A 22,955-nucleotide genomic window follows, 5' to 3' on the forward strand; every position below is an offset into this window, starting at 1 on the left:
CACCAGGAGTTCTTTAACATGCTGATACTGACATGAAGCTGATGTATTTGAGCATCTTCAAATACCACCGGACTCAGCCAGGATTGAACCTGCCAAGTTGGACTCAGAAGGCCTGCACACAACCACTGAGTTACTCAGCCAGGCTATAGTAAATTAAGTTTATAAAACAAACCTGAGTTAAGGTACCTCCATAAACATGTTATCATTTAACAACGTAACATCCATGAGAAATGACAGAGAACTAATATTTTCTGTATCTTCTTATCACTGGAACTCAATTATAAATTAATGAATGAATCCAGAGCAATATAAAGAAAAGTTTGAGATTCAAACTGATTCTGAATCTAAATTGCAAACTTCTTTCTTCATCCATTCCCTTTTCCAGATTCTCTCTGGGTAGGGTAGTGTACACAAGCCCTCCACCTTACTCGATCTTTCCACCATTCCTCTTCTAGTACTTTATTGCTATCGACTCCTCTATTTGCAATACAGTCCACAACAGAGCTCCTCAATCCCATTCTAGGACGTCCCCTAGGCCTCTTTCCAGTCTTTGTATCCATGAGTGTTCTCTCTGGAATTCTCTCTTCTGGCATTTTCATCACATGTCCAAACCACCTTAGCTTTGCTATATCAATCTCTTCTTGAAGTTTACACACTCCCACGCTTCTCCTTATTTCCTCATTTCGTATTCTATCTCACTTTGCCTTTCCCTGTATACTCCTCAAGAACCTCATATCAGCTGCTTAGTTAAAGTCCAGGCTGCTGAAGCATAGGTCAGTATAGGTTTATAATAGGACGAGTATAAAACCTTGCACTTCACTGGCACATCTTTGTTCCATACAATGTCTCTCACACTGGTAGAAACTTGCAGACTGCTGTATTATTATATCAATTTCTCCATCCAAATTTCCATCTTGTGATATCATGCTGCCCCAATATTTAAAAAATTTCACTACTTCAAAAGGTTCATTTCCTATTTTTATCATTTCCCTGGATTTTCTGTTAACTCTTGTCATGATCGAAGTCTTACTTTTTGCAGTACTAATCTTCATTCCAAAATTTCTTATCTCCTCATTCCATAAATCAACCTGTGTCTGTACTTCCTCTTCATTATCTCCCCAAACTACAATGTCATTAGCAAAGAGCATAGGCTTTATTTGCTCGTCCATCATCTCCTGCTTGATATTATGTAGAATTCTATCCATGATGATAATGAAGAGTACGGGAGACAATACACTTCTTGTATAGGGTCACAGTAGAATTAGAGTCTAACAATAGCAAGAAATTGAAACGAAGCTCCCTTCACAAAAATTGATCAGCAATCAGCTTCAAAGTTCCACATTAGACTCAAAGGCACCACAAGCAAACTCATAATATATAAAAACTTACCTGGAAGGAACAGAAGATAAAACATTCAATAATTTGAACAGTGTTACGAAGTCAAACATTTTAAAACTTTTAACCGAAAACAGACATTTTAATGTAACAAAATGAGATTGTTAACAACTATTCAAATGAATAGACATAGTTTTTAAGCTGACCAAATATGTAATCATTCGTTCTCATAACATTAACACACTAACCCCTATATTGTTTTTAATATCATTGAATTTAATTGGTATTTTTAGCAGTTTTTAAGTGAATCAATGTACGTGCAAATTAACGTGTTTAAAAATCTTAGCAATTCACCTAAGCTACAGTAACAGCTGAGGATGTTCCTACATAAGGAACGAAACTTGCACTGTTGACAAATAAATTTGCCAAAAGGCAAAAAAAGTATCAAAACGGTGGAAGAATTTTAAATATTGTAAAACTTAGTGATAGCCTTCCAATGTCGACGAGAGAGCTCATAAGTGTATATAGCGAGACAACGATAACGTCACATTCTGTGGCAAATGTTTTAGTTTTCTTATTCAAACAGCGTCATCTAACCTAGCTTAACCGTACTAGATGTATCATGACAACATATTCCAAGCGGCAGTAGAGAAATGATAACATTCTCGCTATAAATTTACATGGGAATAGCCTTACCGAAATTTAACCAGATGCGAGAAAATATAATCTTACCTCAGAAGTAATGCGCTCTACCATATCTTGAGGTGTATTGAATTCTTACTTAATTTCAGTGTACAGTACTAAATTACGCGATCGTTTACTTACCCTTTACATTCTAACAAGTTAACAACTTTTACCGACCACGTTACGTATTTATTACGAAAACATGTTCTCTTTCATTTCTGATTTTCTCTATGGAACAGCAGTTGACGGGAATTACTAATCGACTCCAACATCGCCTTCAAATGTCAACGAGGGAGCTCGCAAGTGCACATAGCGAGAAAATGATACCGTACCAAAGATGATCGATAGAATTTTGCGATAAACGTTTCAGTTTACTTATACAAACAGCGTCACCTAACCGAAATTAACTGTACTATATGTATCAAGAAAACATATTTCAAGCGCCAGTTGAGAAACGATAACCTTCTCGCTATAAATTTGCATACTAGCCTTTCCAAAATTTAACCAGGCACGAGAAAATATAAAACTAACCTCTGAAATAAATGATGCACTCTGCCATATCTTAAGGTGTATCCCATTCTTACTTAACTGCAGTAATTAGCATTAAAATTAAGCAATTGTTTACTTCAGCCTTTATTTTAAACAAATTAATAACTGCAATCGGACATGTTATTTACGCATTTATTCCGAAAACATGTTCTCTTTCATTTCCGATTTTCATTATGGAACAAATTTGACGGGTATTACTAATCGACTCCTACATTGGCTTCGAATGTTGACGAGGGAGCTCGCTAGTGGACATAGCGAGGAAACTATACCAAAGATGATAGATCTCATGCAATATAATCGCTGGGTGCATAGCTATCGGTAACGAAAAAAGTGCACGCTTAATCGCTCGTAATAACGAATGCATCACTGATAGGGCTATCTCTGTAACCGAACGATAATACACATTTAAAATAGGAATTTTGAAGGGACAAACAAAAACGGTCGTTATAACGTTGTTCTTGTTATATGTCGTACTCCTTATAGCAGACTTCTACTGTACGTATGTACGTTCCAGCATAGCTCTCAATCAAACTTGGTACACATATGACTTACTATCTGGAAAAAAAGAAAAAAAATACTATGGAGGTGAGAAATACATTCTCCCGCTATGGGTGAGGAATGCAAGGGGATGATAAGTAAAAATAATGAAAAATAACTGACATTTATGTCAAATTCATTGTTTATGTGTCGCTGAAATGAACTGTGACGGTCTATATACCAGTTAAGCCCACGTTCAGCCTCCATTGGAACAGCGGCTGAGATGGGGTGAAAATTAAATAGTTTAAAATGACTGAGATTAGTGCTGAAACCACAGTTTTGGGATCGCAAGGCTGATTGGTGACAGTCTTAATGACAGCTGGAATTGTGTACACCATATCTGTAACGTGACAGATAAATACATATTTTTTGAAAGGATCAAATATTTCCCAGTCAATTTGGGCTTCCACAATTACAAAGTTTTACTTGAATTTGAAATAATCTAAAACTTGAAATCGAGCACGCATAAATAACTCTAAAACTACATAATAATAGATCTTAAAATATCAGTCAACATCTCAATAACGAATTCTACAAAAATTCACTTCACACGCACTTAACGGGCAATACAAACCTTAAAGGTAAGTAATCTAAAACTCTCTGGGCAATGCCGGGTACTACAGCTAGTTTAGAATAAACTGCATTACAGATAAATTCCACTGTACATTAGCTCCATGACCCCAAGAGGATGACAATTTTAGGCTTTAAATTGATTCTCGAACCAAACCAACCCCATGTCATTGTAGAGTTATATATACTTAAATAAACAGTCCCCTTATACATTACATAAAATGCTGCTGTGGCATGAATATTGTAATTGCAATGCATAAAAAATATTCATACATAAATAGTGTAATATGTGTATCCTACATAAATAGTTTAATATGTGTGAAGTATGTACCTTGTCTGGTGGCTGAGATCTTAAGACGCCATATTAAGGTCCAACACCCTGGTTAGCCAGTTCGAGTTCCGTAAGTCAAAAAATATTTTTACCATCAGAATGTTGGTCGGCAGGGTAGGAGATGTGGTAGTATACAAGTTTTAACTACTAGATTGTATGCCAAAGGCTGGATTCAATTCCAAACCTCAATGCCGTGTTTATATGTAGTGAGAATATACGATGCAGTTGATAGTAATTCGTCCGTCGGATGGTGACAATAAGCCTTCAGCAGACACGTAAGTGCTACTAGCCAGGATTAAGCTATGTGCTGGCACTGGCTTTCACTCTTTTCCTTCCTACTATTATTATATATAACGTCATTTGTTTCATCTCATCTCTTAACTAGTCTGATGTGGTTGACGTCAGGAAAGGCATCCAGTCATAAAAATTTGATATGAAGATTAATTTCATTTCATACCCGAACCCATAGAGAAATGGAACAAGGGTTGGACACACACACACATGTGATGAACATAGTGCATTTATGAGCTGTGAAAATCTTAGTTCACTTTAATTACAGTTAGATAACAAGTGGTCATTTTTTCTACACTTCTATTAGAATTAAATATGTTCAGGTTTTAGTTGCAAAATATGCACCGAGTTTACATTCTAGGCTGCTATATAAAAAATAGCTGGAAGGAATTAGGGAATTGGAACTTTGCTAGTGGCATGTCATTAGATCTAATAGTTTTTCCTTGGGTATTATAAGGTCAAATATAATATAAATCAGAACACAAGCAGAAAAAACTGCAGAAACAGTCCAGCTCAAAGATCAAGTCCACCAGTAAAACTAATGAAATCCAGATCACATGTACATCCTGCTTGGAAGGGGTATCTTCTTGTGCTAACGACAGCCCTTTACTGTGATGTAGATGTTGATTCCCATAGGGAACCTAAAATACTTGTCCTGAATGAGTAAATTTATAATACCAATATAATGGTCCGTTATTGGACATTATGAATTTTCCAGCTAACTCATTCTTGGTTGCCTGCGTTTCGCCCTCGTGTGCTAAGTTAGGCTCGTCATTTGGGACTTAGCACACCACCCAAGATGCAAGGCTAGAGCATACAGTGGAGGCCACTGCATAGGCTATTTGAAGCCACCAGCAGTGCCAATGCACTATGAGAATTATGTCTTATTTCCAAAAATAGATGCCTGCCTGGCCATCAAATGATGTAGATGTTGATTCCCATAGGGAACCTATGAGTTAGCTGGATAATTTATAATGTCCAATAACGGACCATTATATTGGTATTATAAATTTACTCATTCAGGACAAATATTTTAGCTTCTCTATGGGAATCAACATCTACATCATTTGATGGCCAGGCAGGCATCTATTTTTGGAAATGAGACATAGCTCTCATAGTGCATTGGCACTGCTGGTGGTTTCAAATAGCCTATGCAGTGGCCTCCACGGTATGCACTAGCCTTGCGTCTTGGGTGGTGTGCTAAGTCCCAAATGACGAGCCTAACTTAGCACACGAGGGCGAAACACAGGCAACCAAGAATGAGTTAGCTGGAAAATTTATAATGTCCAATAACGGACCATTATATTGGTATTGGCCCTTTACTGTGTTCAATTAAGCATCAAGATTGGGGAAGTTTTACAGTATCTCTCAAGAAAATTTGCCTTTCCATTGAGGAAAGCCCTTACATTTACAAAGCATGCAATAAACTATGCAGGAAAAACTATTATAAAAATATTGTCATTAGCAGCATTGAAGTTTAAAAAAATATTTAAATGGCCCAACTGTCATCATGCTCAGTTAACTAATCTGATACTTTCCAAGTTCTTCCAACCTATTCTTGACAATTGCACTTGAAAAATATTGAATGACCATGATGCTGTGAAAGATTTATAGGAAAAAAAAAAAAACTCAGAGGAAAAGTTCCAAAATTAGTACAGTACCACCACAGTTTGATTTTCGAGTGATCTGGGTTTTCAGATTTGATCAAATACTACAGGACTTAGAAAATGTGGTTTTTTGGACATTCTTACGAAAATAAGAACTATATTCAATACATCTTCATGGAATCACAAAAATAATAAAATGTTGTTCCATGCTTGCTAGTAAATTAGTAATACAATAAATTATAGTTCAGAATGTTTTATTGCAACTACTGTTAGCATACCAGTAACAGAAATAATGCTATAGGGAGAGGAACATTATGCATACAATATTACATAACGAGACCTAGGTTATGTTTTTAACGAGGTGGGAATCAAATGATACATCTCCTAGAGTCTTCTTCAATGGTCTGTCTGCTGGATCTGAGGTGTGTGAGTTTGATCCTGACTGAGGACAATGGATTTTCATAGGAGACAGATACCAAACATGCTTGGAAATTGTTTTCTTGAAATTCACAGAAAAATTTATTTTCTGAGGAAAAGAATATTGCTATAGAGCGTTCCAACCTTAAATTGCAGTACAGTAGTAATGGGATAATTCCGTCTCTTTCCTTCTCCCATGTTTTGTGGGTAGCGCTGTCCTACTCTAATGCAGTGGGTTTGCCAAATATCCATAAATCACAATGTTATCGGTTAAAATGGGTGAATATCGTGTTATGTACAGAATTTCAAGGCGCATTTGATGCCGTTTACAAAAAAAAAAAAAAAAAAAAAAGTAATAAAATAATTTAGTGTGAAAATGGTAATAAAATGGAAAGTTCAGCCAAATGCAAAATCTTCATTGCATAGAACTTATCATGTCATAACTCCTATTTTATATTCATTATTTTCTGAATTTTTTCACTGCTGGTAAAGAAACATTTCAGTTCGATATAGATAAGTTTATTTTTAAATTTAAATGAAAACAAAATGCAGTATATGCGTTTATTTTCAGTCATGTTCAGGGAATTTTACGTGCAGGCACGAAAAATTCAGTCGCTGGCCAGCGTCTTTCCTATTGAATTTGCTTAGGGGGTCAAAGCGAGGCAAATGGTCTTCAGATACGGAAGTTATTTTTAAAACAATCCCGAAGTTCTTATCTTGCTTAGTTCTTAATTTGTGACAGGAAGAATATCTCCTTGAATTTTGGTTTCGCACGTGACTCAGCTGTCTGTCTGGCTGAAGTAGCGGTAGTGATCTCCCAAACATGCGCTTTTAACATTTCCAGACAGTCGCATGCAGTGCAGTGCTCATTTCGTCAGTAGTATGTATAATAGTGATTAAATACATATCAGTGACATGTACAATTCTTGAGGGTAAGTGTATTTCGTTTGTGTGGTTCGTGAGTTTGTGCTCGTGCGTGGGGATCTAATTTCGAAGAAAAAGTGCAGAAGGATCATGGAGTGGTTAAAGCAAAACAAACGGTCTTCGGATATGGAAGTTATTTTTAAATCATACCTCAAGTCCTTATCCCATTATCTCTTAATTTATGACAGGGAGAACGTCCCGTTTGTTTACGTTTCATGAGTGACTCGACTGGCTGAGCTTTTCAATATACTGACAGCCGTGTGCAGTGGTGTTCATTTAATCAGTATTATAAGATTGATTAAATAAAGATCACTGATATATATAATATTTAATGGCGTGTGACCTCCGAAGAGGCCAAGTCCAGGTCTTTCGAGTTGACGCCGCATAGGCGACCTGCGCGCCTATAAGAATGGGGCCCTACCTGTGATGAATTCTAATGCCGAAGACGGCACACACACTCAGCCCCCGAGCCATTGGAATTAACCAATGAAGGTTAAAATCCTCGAGCCGGCCGGGAATCGAACCCGGGGCCCTCTGGACCAAAGGCCAGCACGCTAACCATGCAGCCATGGAGCCGGACAAGATCAGTGATAAATGTATAGTTATTGAGGACAAGTGGATTGTGTTTGTGTAGTCTGTGTAGTTGTCCGTTCGTGCTCATGCGGGGGGTTCTTAGTTCGAAGAAAGAGTGCAGAAGGATGTATAATGGATCGTCAAATTAAAAAGAAACGTTCCGTAGGTAAACTCAGGGGAAAAGAACGCAATATTATGAGTGTCCTCGATTTTTTTTAAAGACTATGAATATGAGCAGCGCAGTCAGTGAAACAGCTAAAGCTACAGGTTGTTCCGATAGAACAATCTATGCTATAAGGAAGGAACACACACATGGTCCTTTGAGAACTCCCACAAAAAAACAACAAAAAAAAGCAAACAAGAGAAGGACGGCAGAAAAATGCAAGGAAAATTAAATATGATGAAATTGTGCGAAGTGGAGTGCGTCGGGTGGTTCAGTCTCTTTTATTTGCTAACATACCACCGACATTGAACATGATTTTGAGTCGGGTAAATGGAGAAGATTCTTTGCCACGATTTTCCAAAACTACGTTGTATCGCTTCTTACATTATATACGCTTCCGTTATTTAAGACGGGGTAATAAAGCAGCTTTCACTGAAACCGATGAAATTATTAATTGGAGGCACAGATATCTCAGGGAGATAAAACGTTTGAGGGCACAAAATAAAGCTATAATTTACACAGATGAATCGTGGGTAAATATTTGGCAGACAGTGACCAAAAAATGGAAGGATACGACAGTGAAAAGTGCACGGCAGGCCGCCACTGAAGGGGCGAGTTCGGGACTTAGGCCACCGAAAAGCCGAGGACCGTGACTTTCCTTAGTCCGCGCGGGCAATGAACATGGTTTTGTTCCAAATGCTGAACAAACATTTTTATGCCATAAAAACATGAGGCAATTGGGCAAATTACGTGAACGAAGTAAAGAAAAATGAAAGAGATTTGTGTAAAGCAGACGAATTACAGGACGATGTCGACGATGAAAATTTTTAATAAGACTTTCTTCATCATCCGGATCATCCTCAAGTTCATCTCCCGAACCCGGTTCATTCAAAGCGGGAACATCAGGCCTTGCAGAAATTATAGGTGTACGTACAATGTCTGAGAGCATCGCCAGTGATTAAGGTATGTTGTATTTATTTTACCATCCTACAAATATTAATTTATGAATGAATGAACTTAAAATTACAAAATTAAAAACGAAAAATGTGGAACTGTAACGCCCTGTTTGAGTCACACTCGAGCGTGATCTTCACGAGTCGATTTCGCAACAGCGCGCTCCATCTACGCTGTACTGCAATTTAAGGTTGGAACGCTCTATGGAAGACCTGAATCTTTATATAATTAAATGGTTCTGCTTGTTCCATAGAGTGTTATAGACATCACAAAACATGTAATAGGCCCACGGACTTATTTATTATAAAGCCTGTTAGAGAAAAATATGAAATAAAAATACTTTCCAAGAAATTGAAGAAAACAATGTGTAAACACAACACTTCAACTAGTGACTTTACGTCGCACTGACACAGATAGGTCTTGTAGCGATGATGGGAGAGGGAAGCCCTAGGAGTTTGAAGGAAGCGACCGTGGCCTTAATTAAGATACAGCCCCAGCATTTGCCTGGTGTGAACATGGGAAACCACGGAAAACCATCCTCAGGGTTGCCGACAGTGGAATTCAAACCTACTATCTCCAAGATGCAAGCTCTCAGCCGCATGCTCCTAACCGCACGGCCAACTCACCCGGTCAGCGGTTCAGAACAATACAATCGTAACTAGCATTTTCCACATCTTACGTCAAAGCAAATTAAAAGTTCATGTGTGTCACAAATCACCATGGAGACTTATGGCTGTTAGCGTTCTAGGGAAAAGTGAAGGGGATGGGGAAGAAGAGTGCATCACAATTGTCAATCGTGTATACCTTCAGACTGCACTGGAGTCAGCCAAGACTTTAATGGACCTTGGAGTAAGATGATACAAATTTTTCAGACATTCTTGTAATTAGAAAGCTTAGAATGGACACAATGAAGAAAATAAGTTGTACGAGAGTGCAGAAAAAGTAACATACTTTTTTAAAGCAGCCCACATGACACCAGGAGGATTTAATTTATTCTTGTTGTACTGATAATTTAGGCCCATGTGAATATTTAGTATTGTTGTTGCAACTGACTACCTGTAAGTAGTTTTTAAGATGGATTAAAGTAATTGATAAATATACAGTAAAACTTCTTTTATATGTTTCACACTTACAGACATTTTTTATGCTCATTTTATTTTTCAACCATTCTGGCAAATTTTTCTTTTTTATGATTTTTATGCTTATACGATCACACCTTAAGTCCCCAAGGGCAAAATACATAGTTTATAAGTTTATGATGGTTTCCATCCTTAAAAATCTTAAGCACAGACATATGACTTGTACTGTACATTTCTTGGATATCATCCCTCGATATGCACAATGGGTAGCAGCAAAAGCACCCTTGAAGCTATTTTCAAGCAAATGTTATGAAATACCAAACAAATTAACTGAGTCGAAACTGAAAAGATATGGCTACAGATATCACAAATTTAATGATGCTGTCAATGTTCTATGGACTATCAAACATTTTGTGATGTGCCATAATATTTCTGAAGAAATAATGGTCAAAATGTTCTGCTTTGAGAATACTGTTCATGCTGTGAACAACAAAGAACAAGCCAAAATAACAGACTACTGTATTTCACATCTCAACATCACATTTACAGGCTTTCATTTAAACATTTTTCACACACGGAAGTTCTGCTGTATTTAGGTAGTTCAAAGTTCATTAAAATTGGTAATATGGATTACAAGTTTTCTTTTTCTTTTGATTAACCATTACAACATATAATTAAGGTTTTTTTCTGCAACCTTAAAAATACTTCTGAGTTTTCAGCTAAAATTATTTATGAAGAGTATGCAAGTGATAAAGATATCAATTGCTTAGGAATGAACTTGTCTAGTAAATGGAGGACTGTGCATCAAAAATTTTACAGCAACATATGAAAATAGTGCAATACTTCTCTTCATTAGGAAACAACAATGGTAGTAAACAAAAATTGAATATTACACAGAAATCATGTAAATAAATAAATGAATGAATAAATAAATAAATAAATAAATAAATAAATAAATAAATAAACAAACAAACAAACAAACAAACAAAATAATAAATTTCACTGCAGATGAGATCTGTAACTTATAATTTGCCTTCTATATTACATTAAAAAATTTAACTGCAGACAAAACACAAGTCAATAAGATATTCTTAAAACGTAGACTTTCAAGATCACTAAATGACCTAATGGTATGTTGGGTTTAATAGGCCATGTTATAATTATTACAAGCTGATGAGTTTCAATTTTGCGACCAAGATAGCTTTCAGAGCAATAATAACGAACCTATCACTGGCAATTGTCACTCCATAATAAACAGACTCACAACAGAAAGACCCGGTCAGAATTTTAGTTCATTCCCGGGCCCCCAAGTCGGCTCATAATAATAATAATAATAATAATAATAATAATAATAATAATAATAATAATAATAATAATAATAATAATAATAATAATAATAATAATGTGATGGCCTAATATTCTCAACATACCATCATGTCAATACAATATTCTCAATTAGGCCTAAAGGTTCTAGCAAAACTCACTTGAGCAGTAGACCATCCCACACGACACAGGCCTTCATCTGTGACAGTAGCCTCGTAGTAATATTTCCCCTTGCTATGAACTCCTTTGGTAGCCCGACAGCCATGCCATTCCTTAGGTTCTCGAGACTGACACCGAAGTCCATCTGGTGTTACGGCCATTGCTGGACCTCGGTCAAAGAAGCTCAGCACCCACAAATGCGCTGACAACAAATGTTACAGGATATATAATAATTCTCAAGTTAATGGTACCAATTGCAGTTGTAACTCATGGGCATATAGTCATGGCTCTCAGCCATGCAGCAGCATGTGGGACAACATGAACACACAACTCTCATGAGCGAGAGCCACACGAGCTTGATCATATCTGAACAAGTATTTTATATGTTCTGCCAAGAAATGGAATGGCGTGTTATAAATTGTTCAAAAGAGGATGCATGGGTCTTTCTTGCAAGAAGAACTACATTTGATTATCTAGACTAGTTCATGTTTTATTCGCCACTGAGCTTGAATCTCCAACATGCCTGCCTCCATCCAACCCAAGGACAGTTGTAGTAATCATGCTGCATAGAAAGCAGAAGTTAGCAAGCAGTAATATTTCCAAAATTCTGATCAGAAGACAGAAAGAAAGCTAGTCAGAAATGTCAGATTGTGAATTGTTTAGTGGCAGTGGTAACAAAGATGGATCCAACAAAAGCAGCAGTGAATAAGAAAATTCTGCAAATGACGAATGCCAAGTTGAGCAGCTAGGTTTAAGTCAAAAACCAGAAGTGAACGGTGGAAATGTGTGTGCGTGTTTGGGGGAGGGGGGGGGGGGGGTGCAACCACAAAAAAATACACTTTCTGGGACTAGTAACATAGCTCAAATATTACAGGCAATGATGTGACCCACAAAAGCTGATATGAATGCGAAAAATGTCTCGTGGCTTTACATATCCCCGACTGCTTCTGAATTTTCCATTGAAATGCCAAAAAAATCTGTAGGTATGATTTTATGATTCATTCATTTTATAAATAGTTGCATGGGAACCTAGAAATAGCTGTGCGTAATAAATTTCGCACGAGAACTTACAAACAGCTGTAACTAATAAAGTTTGCATTAGAACACACCGATAGCTTTGACTCAAGTAAATTAAATACTAATTCTGGCTGTGGAAAGGCTGGAAAATTAGAATACCAATAGGTTAAAGAAGAATCAGTATGATGAGTAGAACTGATAGGGGCACAAAGGAAAGTAGAATACTTTATACGAGACTATTACATAACATTCATGACATAGGCCAAGAAATATATAAAAGTATATAGACTTCAAAGACTGCATCTGAGAGTGAAAAAGTGTTAGGTACATGGGATGGGTGGTATACAGCAGTAAGTCCTAAATGCAGAATATTTCAAATATTCAAAAATCTTGTATCTATCCCTACAATCGATCTGGATATCCTTTACAATGCAATTAGCCAGACTTAAGATCTATGGTTAGAATATATACCAGGGTGAACAAAAAAGTAAGTTACACTAGCTCGCCGCAAGAGCACACTGTGTGTCGTGACCGTGGCCAACGCGGAGCAAGCTACAGTAACTGCTGACACATCCGATAGGAAGGTTGGTGTGATAATCCATCATGTTGTGTGTGCAGAGTGGGCTAGGCTCAATGGCGCGTCAACTGGATGTTCACTCCAAATTGAGGGCGAGTGCAATGATCAGATTTCTATGGGCTAAAAGGATCAATTGCACGGGCAATCATCGTGAAATCGCTGCTGTATATGGTAGGCGTGCAATTTCTCGCCCAGGTATTGTAAAGTGGTGTAAGCAATTTGACGCCAGACGCACGGATCTCATGGAAGAATATCGCGAAGGCAGGCCCGCAACGTCCGTTACCGTGTTCTCCATTGTTCACCAGCACCTTGGATTTTGTAAACTGTGTCAAAGATGGGTCCCACGTCTGCTCACTGATGTTCACTAGGGACAACGTTTCCAATCGTCACTGGCATTTTTGCAACAGTATTCTGTGGAGGGCAACAAGTTTCTGCGGTGAATCATCAGAGGGGATGTAATGTGGATCCACCACTTCACCTCCGAAACAAAGAGAACATCAAAGGAATAAGTGCACACCACATAACCACCACAAAAGAAGGCCAAGGTCTAACCTTCAGCAGGAAAGGTAATGGCAAAAGTGTTCTTTGATATGGAAGGTGTGGCGCACGTGGAATTTATGCCGAAAGGCACGACAATCGACTCAGCTTTGTACTGTCAAACATTGAACTGGTTGTGTAAGGCAATTAAAGAAAAGTAGTGGGTAAAATTGAGTGCCGGTGTGATTCTGTTGCGTGATAAAACAACACCTCACATGGCCAGCCAAACGCCCGAACTGCTGCAGCGATTCAAGTGGGAGGTATGGCAATATCCTCCATACAGTCTAGACTTAATGCCGTGCGATTATCATGTGTTTGGTAAGCTGAAAAAGAATCTTGGTGGACGACTATTCTGAAACAATGAGGAGGCGAAAACAGCTGTCTCCAGGTGGTTACATAGTGCTGGAGGTGATTTCTACGCATCCAGAATCAAAAAGTTGGTTGACCATTCCAAGAAATGTTTCTTTCTTGGGGATTTAGAAATGTGAACTTACATTGTACGTTGTCATAGCCGTGTTGCCTATGTGTAGGTGGTTTCATAAATGGCCATAACTTGGGAGTGAAACTTACTTTTTGATTTGCCCTCGTATATGGACAACTCAATTACTCTTAAACATAGTTACATTTTTCCCTGAAACATCAATCGAAATCCCAAGTCAGGTAGGAAATTTTTTGTAGAAGGTAATTCCAATAGTCGAGACAGAGAAATTTAATAAAAGATATACTTTAATTTTCATTCAACTTCAATCAATCACCACTGATCTGCATTTAAGGCTGGCGCCCAGATGGCAGATTCCCCATCAGTTGTTTATCTAGTCTTAACACCAGGATGCTGCCATTGATGCGACTGATGAACCAGAAATAACCTAATGAAACACACCACTTAAGGAGAGCATTCAAGAAAGACGGATGAAGAGGAGACTCTAGGTGAAAGTACAGTACTCTAGGTGAAATTACAGTAACATTAAGAGGTCAATTATTGAAGAAGATCCATTTCGAAACCTATTTCTCAAACGAAGTTTACCCATCACTGAATAAAATTTACACTCTGTACATTATGAAAATGATCATTTTGTTTGACTAAAAAAGGCTTTCCATTTCATTTAGAGCCCTTAGAGACCACCATTCAATATTTTTATGAATGTATTTATGTACAGGATGGTGCACAAAATGATCCCCATTTCTTTTCCATATAAGTCATATGATCTATCACATTCTGTCTCTTAACACCAGTTGCAGTAGTCTTTGGAGAAACAAGTGTAATTCATGTCACTGTTGCTGCAAGTGTTAGTGTGTGCAGCATGTTGGACAAAGCAAAACTTACAATACAACAGCAATTATGAACTGTGTTATTTGTTTGCTGAATCAAGAAGCTATGTTGTGATCACAGATATCTGCCAACTTTACAAAACCAAATATCAGGAGATTTTGATATGAAAATCAGGAATAATCAGGAGATGCAATTGGTCAAAACTGCTTATTCTACATGTACTGTGCAGTCCAGGAGTTTTATTATATTTTCTTTTTTACAATTTGTTTTACGTCGCACCGACACAGATAGGTCTTATGGCAACAATTGGATAGGAAAGGCCTGGGAGTGGGAAGGAAGTGGCCATGGCCTTAATTAAGGTACAGCCGCAGCATTTGCTTAGTGTGAAAATGGGAAACCACAGAAAACCATCTTCAGGGCCGCCTACAGTGGAGTTTGAACCCACTATCTCACAGATGCAAGCTCACAGCTGCACGCCACTAACAGCACAGCCAACTCGCCCGGTCAACACAGGAGTACTATGGTATATATATTATAACACTTATTGTCTCAAAACCTGACTGTTGCTATACGAGGCTACAAGCATACAGCCTCTATTCCCTCGCAGAAAGTATGCGAGTGAGATGATCGGTCTTTGATATGCCTTCGGAAAATAGTATGAACTTATGCTCCACGCGTGTGAATCAGTCATGCACTTAAGATGCCATTACTTAGCAAATGCATAGATTAATATATAGCATCAGCGATTATGCTAAGCGCAATGCTATTTTTATAAGGTAATAAACAATATTTGCCAGAATTGTCTCCAAATGGCTCCTAAAATCTCTAGAAAAGTCACTAGTCGCTGTCTTTGAAATTCTGTCACTAAGTTACTAAAAAAGACTCCAAATCTAGTGACTAGTCTCTAGAATCGACTAGACTGATGTGTAACAAGTAATAAATCTCATTGTAGACTGTATTGGACATCAGATTATAAACATTAAATAAGAATAATATTTTACACCACCTTCCCAATAATTATCTTTCCTTATATTTAAGATATAAACATTACAACTGGTGTTGTAAGTTGGGACATGTTTCGCTTAACTGTCGTAAGCATCATCAGCCGAAATAAATCTTAGCCTAAAGTTAAGTTAGGGCCCCGAACCTAGTGTCCTTAAAATATGTGGTACCCTAAGAATCAACATTTAATTATAGAAAATCAATAGCCTTAAAACTAGTGTGAAAACATATAACAGTTTGAGATGGCTAAGAGAACAACACACAATCGTGTTGACAGAGGTTAAAAACAAAGTACAATAATGAGCGTGAATTGAAGTCTGCAAAATGGAAAGAGAGGGAAAAAAAGTTGTACTCAGTGCCCTGAAAATAGTGTGTTCAAAAATGAGATTCTAAGATCGCTTACCTCTTATACAGGAAGAGCGGTGACTAGTCACCTTAGCCGCTCGAGGGGGTCTGGTAAACGTCTGCCCGTTCCTACATGTGTTGTATCGGTGTGCTTCCTTGGGCAGAGAGCAAGTTGTGAGGGGAGGGATAGACGCAACAATGAGAGCGCTAGAAGTTAGCGGCGGAGATGTGGTATGGGGAGGGGGTAAGGTGGAATCTGTCATTACGACCGGAGGGATATTTAAAGGTATATAAATGAAAATTTTTGTGAAATTATTATGATTTATATTAAAATTAGTAAGTAACTTGGAGACTTGTTCAATTATCGGGCTATTGTTCTCAGAGACTTCAAATTATTATTATTGTTATTAAAATGTTGATCCAAAAAACTAAGTATTTTCCAATCCGGTCATTAAGCTGCTTTTACTTACATATAACTGTGGCCGGAATCCCTCATATGGTTGCTCATTGCGTCTTATTTTCTCCATCTATGATCTTAAACTCCCAGTAACAATGAGGACACCTGTTTTCAGCTTTAACCATTATTTTAAAGGAACTGGATATTGGCCTCTACCTAAAAGCAGCTTCAGGAATTATCAATTTTGTTGAAGTGTTACTACTCCATAGTCAACTACAATATGTGATTTCTTGTACCCGAATCACGTGTCTATGCAAGAATGAGATTTAATTAGTTAACCATTCTAATTACCTTCTTCATTCCAATGAACATAAAAAATAATCATTCTTATGTATATTCATTCGGGCTCCATCCAAAATTAATCAAATTGATTGAACTCACCTTAACCAACACTAAATCAAAAGTCAAGTTCAGAGGGGAATTCTCTGAGCCATTCATCATAAAAACAGGCTCATACAATGAGATTGCTTGTCACCATTGCTGTTCAACTGTGCCTTGGAATATATAATGAGGGAATGGTACAAGAGTAACCCAAAGAACATCCGAATTGGAAAACCCAAAGACAAGTTTAAATTGCCTAAGTTTTGCCGGTGACCTTGCTCTCTTGTCCAACGATATTCAGGAAACCAGACAAGTTATGTCACTACAGGACATAGTACAGAAAATTGGTCTTGGAATATCTTTTGAAAAGACAGTAATCATGTTTACTGACCCACCACTCATAAACAAAATTGCCATAGGAAACCAAGAAATCAAAATTGTAAATAAATTTAAATATCTGGGAGAAATCATAACATATAACCTCAATGAAAAGCCAGCATGGCATAACAGAATAAATAAACTGACCAGAGCACAATATGTCACCAAGAATACCTACAACAAAAAAGGCCTATCAATAGCAACAAAATTAAAACATTACAAAACAGTCATTCAACCAGAAATAACATAAGCAAGCGAAACCATCTTCAAAACAACTAACACTGCACAAATAGACAAAATACTCAAGATAGAGAGAAGAATCATTAGAACATGCATCAACAAATCATACCAAAAAGATGGACACTGGAGAGTAGCTTCTAATGAAACAGTCTACAAGGAAATAGAACCAGTAATGAGCTCAATCAGGAAGAAACGCATTTCATTTTTTGGACATCTAATCAGGACACCAGAGAACAGGATCATCAGGAGAATAGAAAAATTATGGAATAGTAAGTGCAACATTAAGTGGATTACAGAAATCAAGGAAGATATGGATGAACTACAAATTACAGTGGAAGACCTAAGAAACAAAACAGACAAAATCAAGAAACTCACAGACAAACAAACCAGACTGCAAATCAGAATCAACAAACAGACAATAGGAAGGGTGATTTCCGATGAAGAAAGAAGGATAAGATCAGAGAATGAAGAAGTACTGGGCTGACAGGAAACTAAAAAATTCTTTGTATAAAGTTGGCTAGAGTGGTCCAATGAAGGCCATACAATGTAAATAAATAAATGTTCATTCTTATTAATTGACTGATAGCAATGATATCCTACATGATTTTAATTAATATCCGCACACTTTATCTTGGTGCATTTACACCCTAGTGCTGAATCGGTCGACCTCGGCGATCTTCGAGATTCGTACTGGCAACCTTTGAAACACAAACTATGAATCGCTTAAGCAACGTTGTGCGACATCTGGCGTACACTTTACGTACTAGAACTGTTGTTGTTTACACAACAAAGCCAAAGTATAGAATTCTTGCTAGGAACAAGATTTGCATCGAGAAATGTTTTATAATGTTATATAATGTGTATGTGACATAGTTGTTGGCTTAAGATGATAACGGTTTAGAAATTTCATATCGATCGATCATATTCTCAATTCAATTCAGATTTCATTTTCATTCAGTTGGCAGCACCAGGCAGCATTATCGATACCGGGACAGCTCCCTCCTTACTCCTCACCACCGTACACAAATGCACCAAGATAAAGTGTGCGGATAATACTTCACTACCAGTTCTATGTTGTACTTTATGTTTTTAATATCTGTCCACAAGATTGTGTGTGATTCTCTTAGCCATGTCGAACTGTTTTCACACTAGTTTTAAGGCTATTGATTTTCTATAATGTAAATGGTGAATCTTGCGGTACTACACTAGGTTCAGGACCCTGACCTAACTTTAGGCTAAGATTTTTTTTTTTTTTTTTTGCTAGGGGCTTTACGTCGCACCGACACAGACAGGTCTTTTGGCGATGATGGGATAGGAAAGGCCTAGGAGTTGGAAGGAAGCGGCCGTGGCCTTAATTAAGGTGCAGCCCCAGCATTTGCCTGGTGTGAAAATGGGAAACCACGGAAAACCATCTTCAGGGCTGCTGATAGTGGGATTCGAACCTACTATGTCCCGGATGCAAGCTCACAGCCGCGAGCCTCTACGCGCACGCCCAACTCGCCCGGTAGGCTAAGAGTTATTTTGGCTTATGATGCTTACGACAGTTAAGCGAAACATGTTCCAACTTACAACACCAGTTATAATATTTATATCCTAAATATAAGGTAAGATAAGTATTGGAAAGGTGATGTAAATTATTATTCTTATTTAATGTTTATAGACTGATGTGAACGAACACAAACATAGCACGCGAGAACGAGAGATTGACAATCGGTATACGTGACGCTATATACAGGTTTCAATAAACATCACACATTGGCGCACATTTCTTGTATTAATAAACGTCCATATTTCATTTGAAAGCGGCCAATGAGTGAAGGGCTTCCGGCCACTGGCGTACAAAGCTGGAATGGTGGGATTTGAAAACAAATGTTTGAAGTTCACCAAAAGATAAGCTAAAATGAGGAGAAATAATATAACCGGGAAAAAAAACTGTAGAAAATCGGGAGTCTCCCGCCTAAATCAGGAAAGTTGCCAGGTATGTAACAGTATTGGCTTTACATCCCGCCAACTACTTTTTACGTGGTGGGATCCTTCAGGAAAAATCATACCCAAATTATATATATATTTTTTTGCTTCTTCATGTCGCACCGACACAGACAGGTCTTATGGAGATGATGGGACAGAAAAGTCCTAGGAATGGGAAAGGAGCAGCCGTGGACTTGGCCATCATGCACTCTTGTTGTATAAGCCAGAAGAATCAGGTGTATTACTAGGTTGGAGGTTGAACATGTGTGTTTACAACTTACGTGACAAAGGTGAAGCATGTTTGAACATTTATATGTGTGTATTTTGGGATGAAATTCCTAAAATAGACAATTTATCCAATATTGTTGACCAAATTATTGGTTCTAATTTGCTTACTGCTTATGCAACACAGAACGCAATGACTGCTGCTAACAAATTATGTTGGTGTTCTAAAAGGAAGGCTAAATTATGGAGGGAACACGTACTGACTGTTGTAATAAATATAAAGTCAGAAGAGAGTTCATTGAAATTAAATTTGTTTGGTAATGCAACATTATACTTTAAAGTTTAACCCTTTCCTGATTCCTATCCTTTCCTGTCTGACCAGGCTTGCCTGGGAGGTCCAATGGCCCTTTTAAGGGCATTTGCCCGGTGTGAAAATGGGAAACCACAGAAAATCTTCAGGGCTGCCGACAGTGGGGTTCGAACCCACTATCTCCTCAATCGGAGCCTGTTCATTCTCCTTACAATACTGAAGCTGTCAAAGTCACGATGGAGAGAAGCTCCGGCAAATCATCCCTGGGGGTTTCAAAAGGCAAAAGTGTTTCCGAAGAAAGAAAAGAGAGAGAGTGTGTGTGTGTGTGAGAGAGAGAGAGAGAGTGTGTGTGTGTGTAACATAACTCAAACTCATAAGACTTGCTGCACAAGCCTGTAATGATATTATGAATTATTTAAGTTAATGATCAAAATTGTGTCACATATTGAAGATGTATTGTGTTAGATTTGTGTGTATTTCTAAACACTTGTAAAATATAAGTTACATCTTATCTAATTAAAAAAAAAGGGGGGGGGGGTTACTTTATATGCCACCCTATATATGCACTGCTGACCATTAAAATTGCAGCACCAAACATGACACACCTGATGGACCCCACCTTGGGGGAATGTGTAGAGTAGGGTAGGAAAGCGACATGATTAGCCATTCAGCTGAGTGGTGCAGCACGTGCGCCAATGGTGACACTGATAAGTGTATGTCGGAGAGTCACTTGGATTTCCAAGTCATTTATGTGCAGTGATGGAGTTAGCATGCTATGTCAAAGAACACAACGACCTTCTGTCTCTGACTGCAAGAGAATTATTGCCTCCACCGTGGTGGTTGCCTGGCTGAGTCCTGCATTAAAAACTGTTAATACCAGCCCAACACCCCAGTTATGGTATGGAGTACACGCATAGCATTTTAAGTTGCTTGATTCATCTACACGATACAGTGCAGGCCTCTAATAGCTGTGATGTTGTAAAGTACGGTATTTTACTTATATTACTGAACAACTGGGACAAGGGTGGGATGAACATCCATCATACGCCACTGCGACGAGGAAGCCATCGCTGCAAGAAAGTAAAGAGAGTGAAGGCATCATTGCCAATCTGCGCAAGTTTTCCAAACTCCGGCTGATAATACCGAAATGCAAATAATGTTAAATTCAGACAGATTCAAAAGCTAATTAAAGAAGCATGTGAGGTGGGTAAACAACTGTTAAAAACATTAAACAGGCTATAGATAATGCTGAAGGCAATGAATATGCCATGGAAACACTTCAAAAGAGAGAAACAAGTAACTGAATTAGACGAGTTTGATAAGGAAATAGTGTGTAGATCTGTTTTCAGTTCTTTTGATTGTGGAAAGTACCGAACTGCTGAGGTCCGGCATGATTTGGTTGAAAAACTAAATTTTCAAGGTTCAAAGAAATCCATGGTTCACATTTTGAATGTCCAATGATGGACAAAAGTTCCTAAAGGAAGGAAGAGACACTGCTTGTGCACATGCCATGTTCCTTCGTAAAATGTATGTTGTAAGAAATGATGGTCTTAAGACCTATATTTTATTTAGATGAAGCATTTATGAACAAACATCAGAGCAGGAAAATGATTAGGCAAGATTTGCCAGTGGCAGTCAGAAGAGGTAGGAAAATAGTTCTCCATGTTGGGTCAGCAGAAATAGGATTACTACAGTAAAACAATGCAACTGATATTTTGTTCCAACAAATGCTCCTTGAATGTAAATTATCAATCAGAATGATTATAACAGTCTTTAAGGAATGGTTTACTGACTTTCTTCTGTTACTGGAAGAAAGCTCTATTACTGTCATTGATAACATTAGTTACCATTCTGTTCAAGCAGACCAAATCCCACGTTTAAACCACGAGGGTCAACACTCAGCAATGGCTTCTGGTACAAGAAACACCAGGGAAGAGCTGTTAAGCAATGAAGAATGCACCAAAAACCTATGAGCACGATAAAAATGCAAATGAAATACGTCACGAAGTCAATCATCTGCCCCCGTATCATGAACAGTACAACCTGATAGAGCTGATCTGGACACAGGTGAAAGCTGAGGTAGCTGACAGCAACATCTCCTTTAAATAACAGTTATTGAAAAACTGTTGCATAACAATAATGACTAACATCAGAGGACATGACAAAGTACGTTTGACATGTGGAAGACATGCAGGGCAAAGATTACTGCAAGCAGTGTGTGCAAGACATGGCCATTGAGCCAATAGTGATAACTTTGAGAGAAGGCAGTTCAGATAATAGCTCTTTCAATTATGAGCCCAACCCCTGTAATGAGTGAGGTAGGCCTACTCATGCTGAGTGCATGCTTATTGGCTTGTGCGAGGTAAAGTGCTGTCTTATGAACTTCTACCTTTCTTTGTTGTGCTTTTGCACAGTTGGCATTAGGCTGTGATGATCAAAGGAAAGTCCTGCTTCCATCATAAATTTTCCTCCGTTTCTCAACATGGAATTAGCTTCTAAGATGTAGCATAATATTTTATATGTATATATGTACTGTATTAGGTTGCAAAAAGAATGAGTGAAAAAAAGAATACAAGAAGGGAATATGAAAGAGAAGTAAAGAGAAAAAGACCAGTGGGCAGACCAGAGAAAAAGGGAATGATCTAATAAAGAAAGATGTTGAGGAGAGGACAAGACTGGGAGGAGGTTATGACAGAACAGTGATTCATGAACAAAGATGGAGGGGGCTCATATACCACACCCGGGCAACTGGAGTTGGTCAACGATGATTATGACATGCATTAAGTTGTGATCTGATACACGTATACATATA

The 22,955-nt window shown here is 37.9% G+C and overlaps 1 protein-coding gene across 1 annotated transcript in view; it reads right to left on the reverse strand.

Moving 5' to 3' along the window:
- Ddx1 (ATP-dependent RNA helicase Ddx1) overlaps positions 1 to 22,955 on the reverse strand; it is a 113,063-nt gene that overhangs the window by 79,119 nt on the left and 10,989 nt on the right. The window contains exon 3 of the mRNA XM_067149290.2: positions 11,499 to 11,698. Within this exon, the coding sequence (XP_067005391.1) occupies positions 11,499 to 11,698 (200 nt within the window). The remainder of the gene's footprint in view (positions 1 to 11,498; positions 11,699 to 22,955) is intronic.

The sequence above is a fragment of the Anabrus simplex genome, chromosome 6 (assembly GCF_040414725.1).
Source record: "Anabrus simplex isolate iqAnaSimp1 chromosome 6, ASM4041472v1, whole genome shotgun sequence".
In the NCBI taxonomy this organism is placed as follows: domain Eukaryota; kingdom Metazoa; phylum Arthropoda; class Insecta; order Orthoptera; family Tettigoniidae; genus Anabrus; species Anabrus simplex.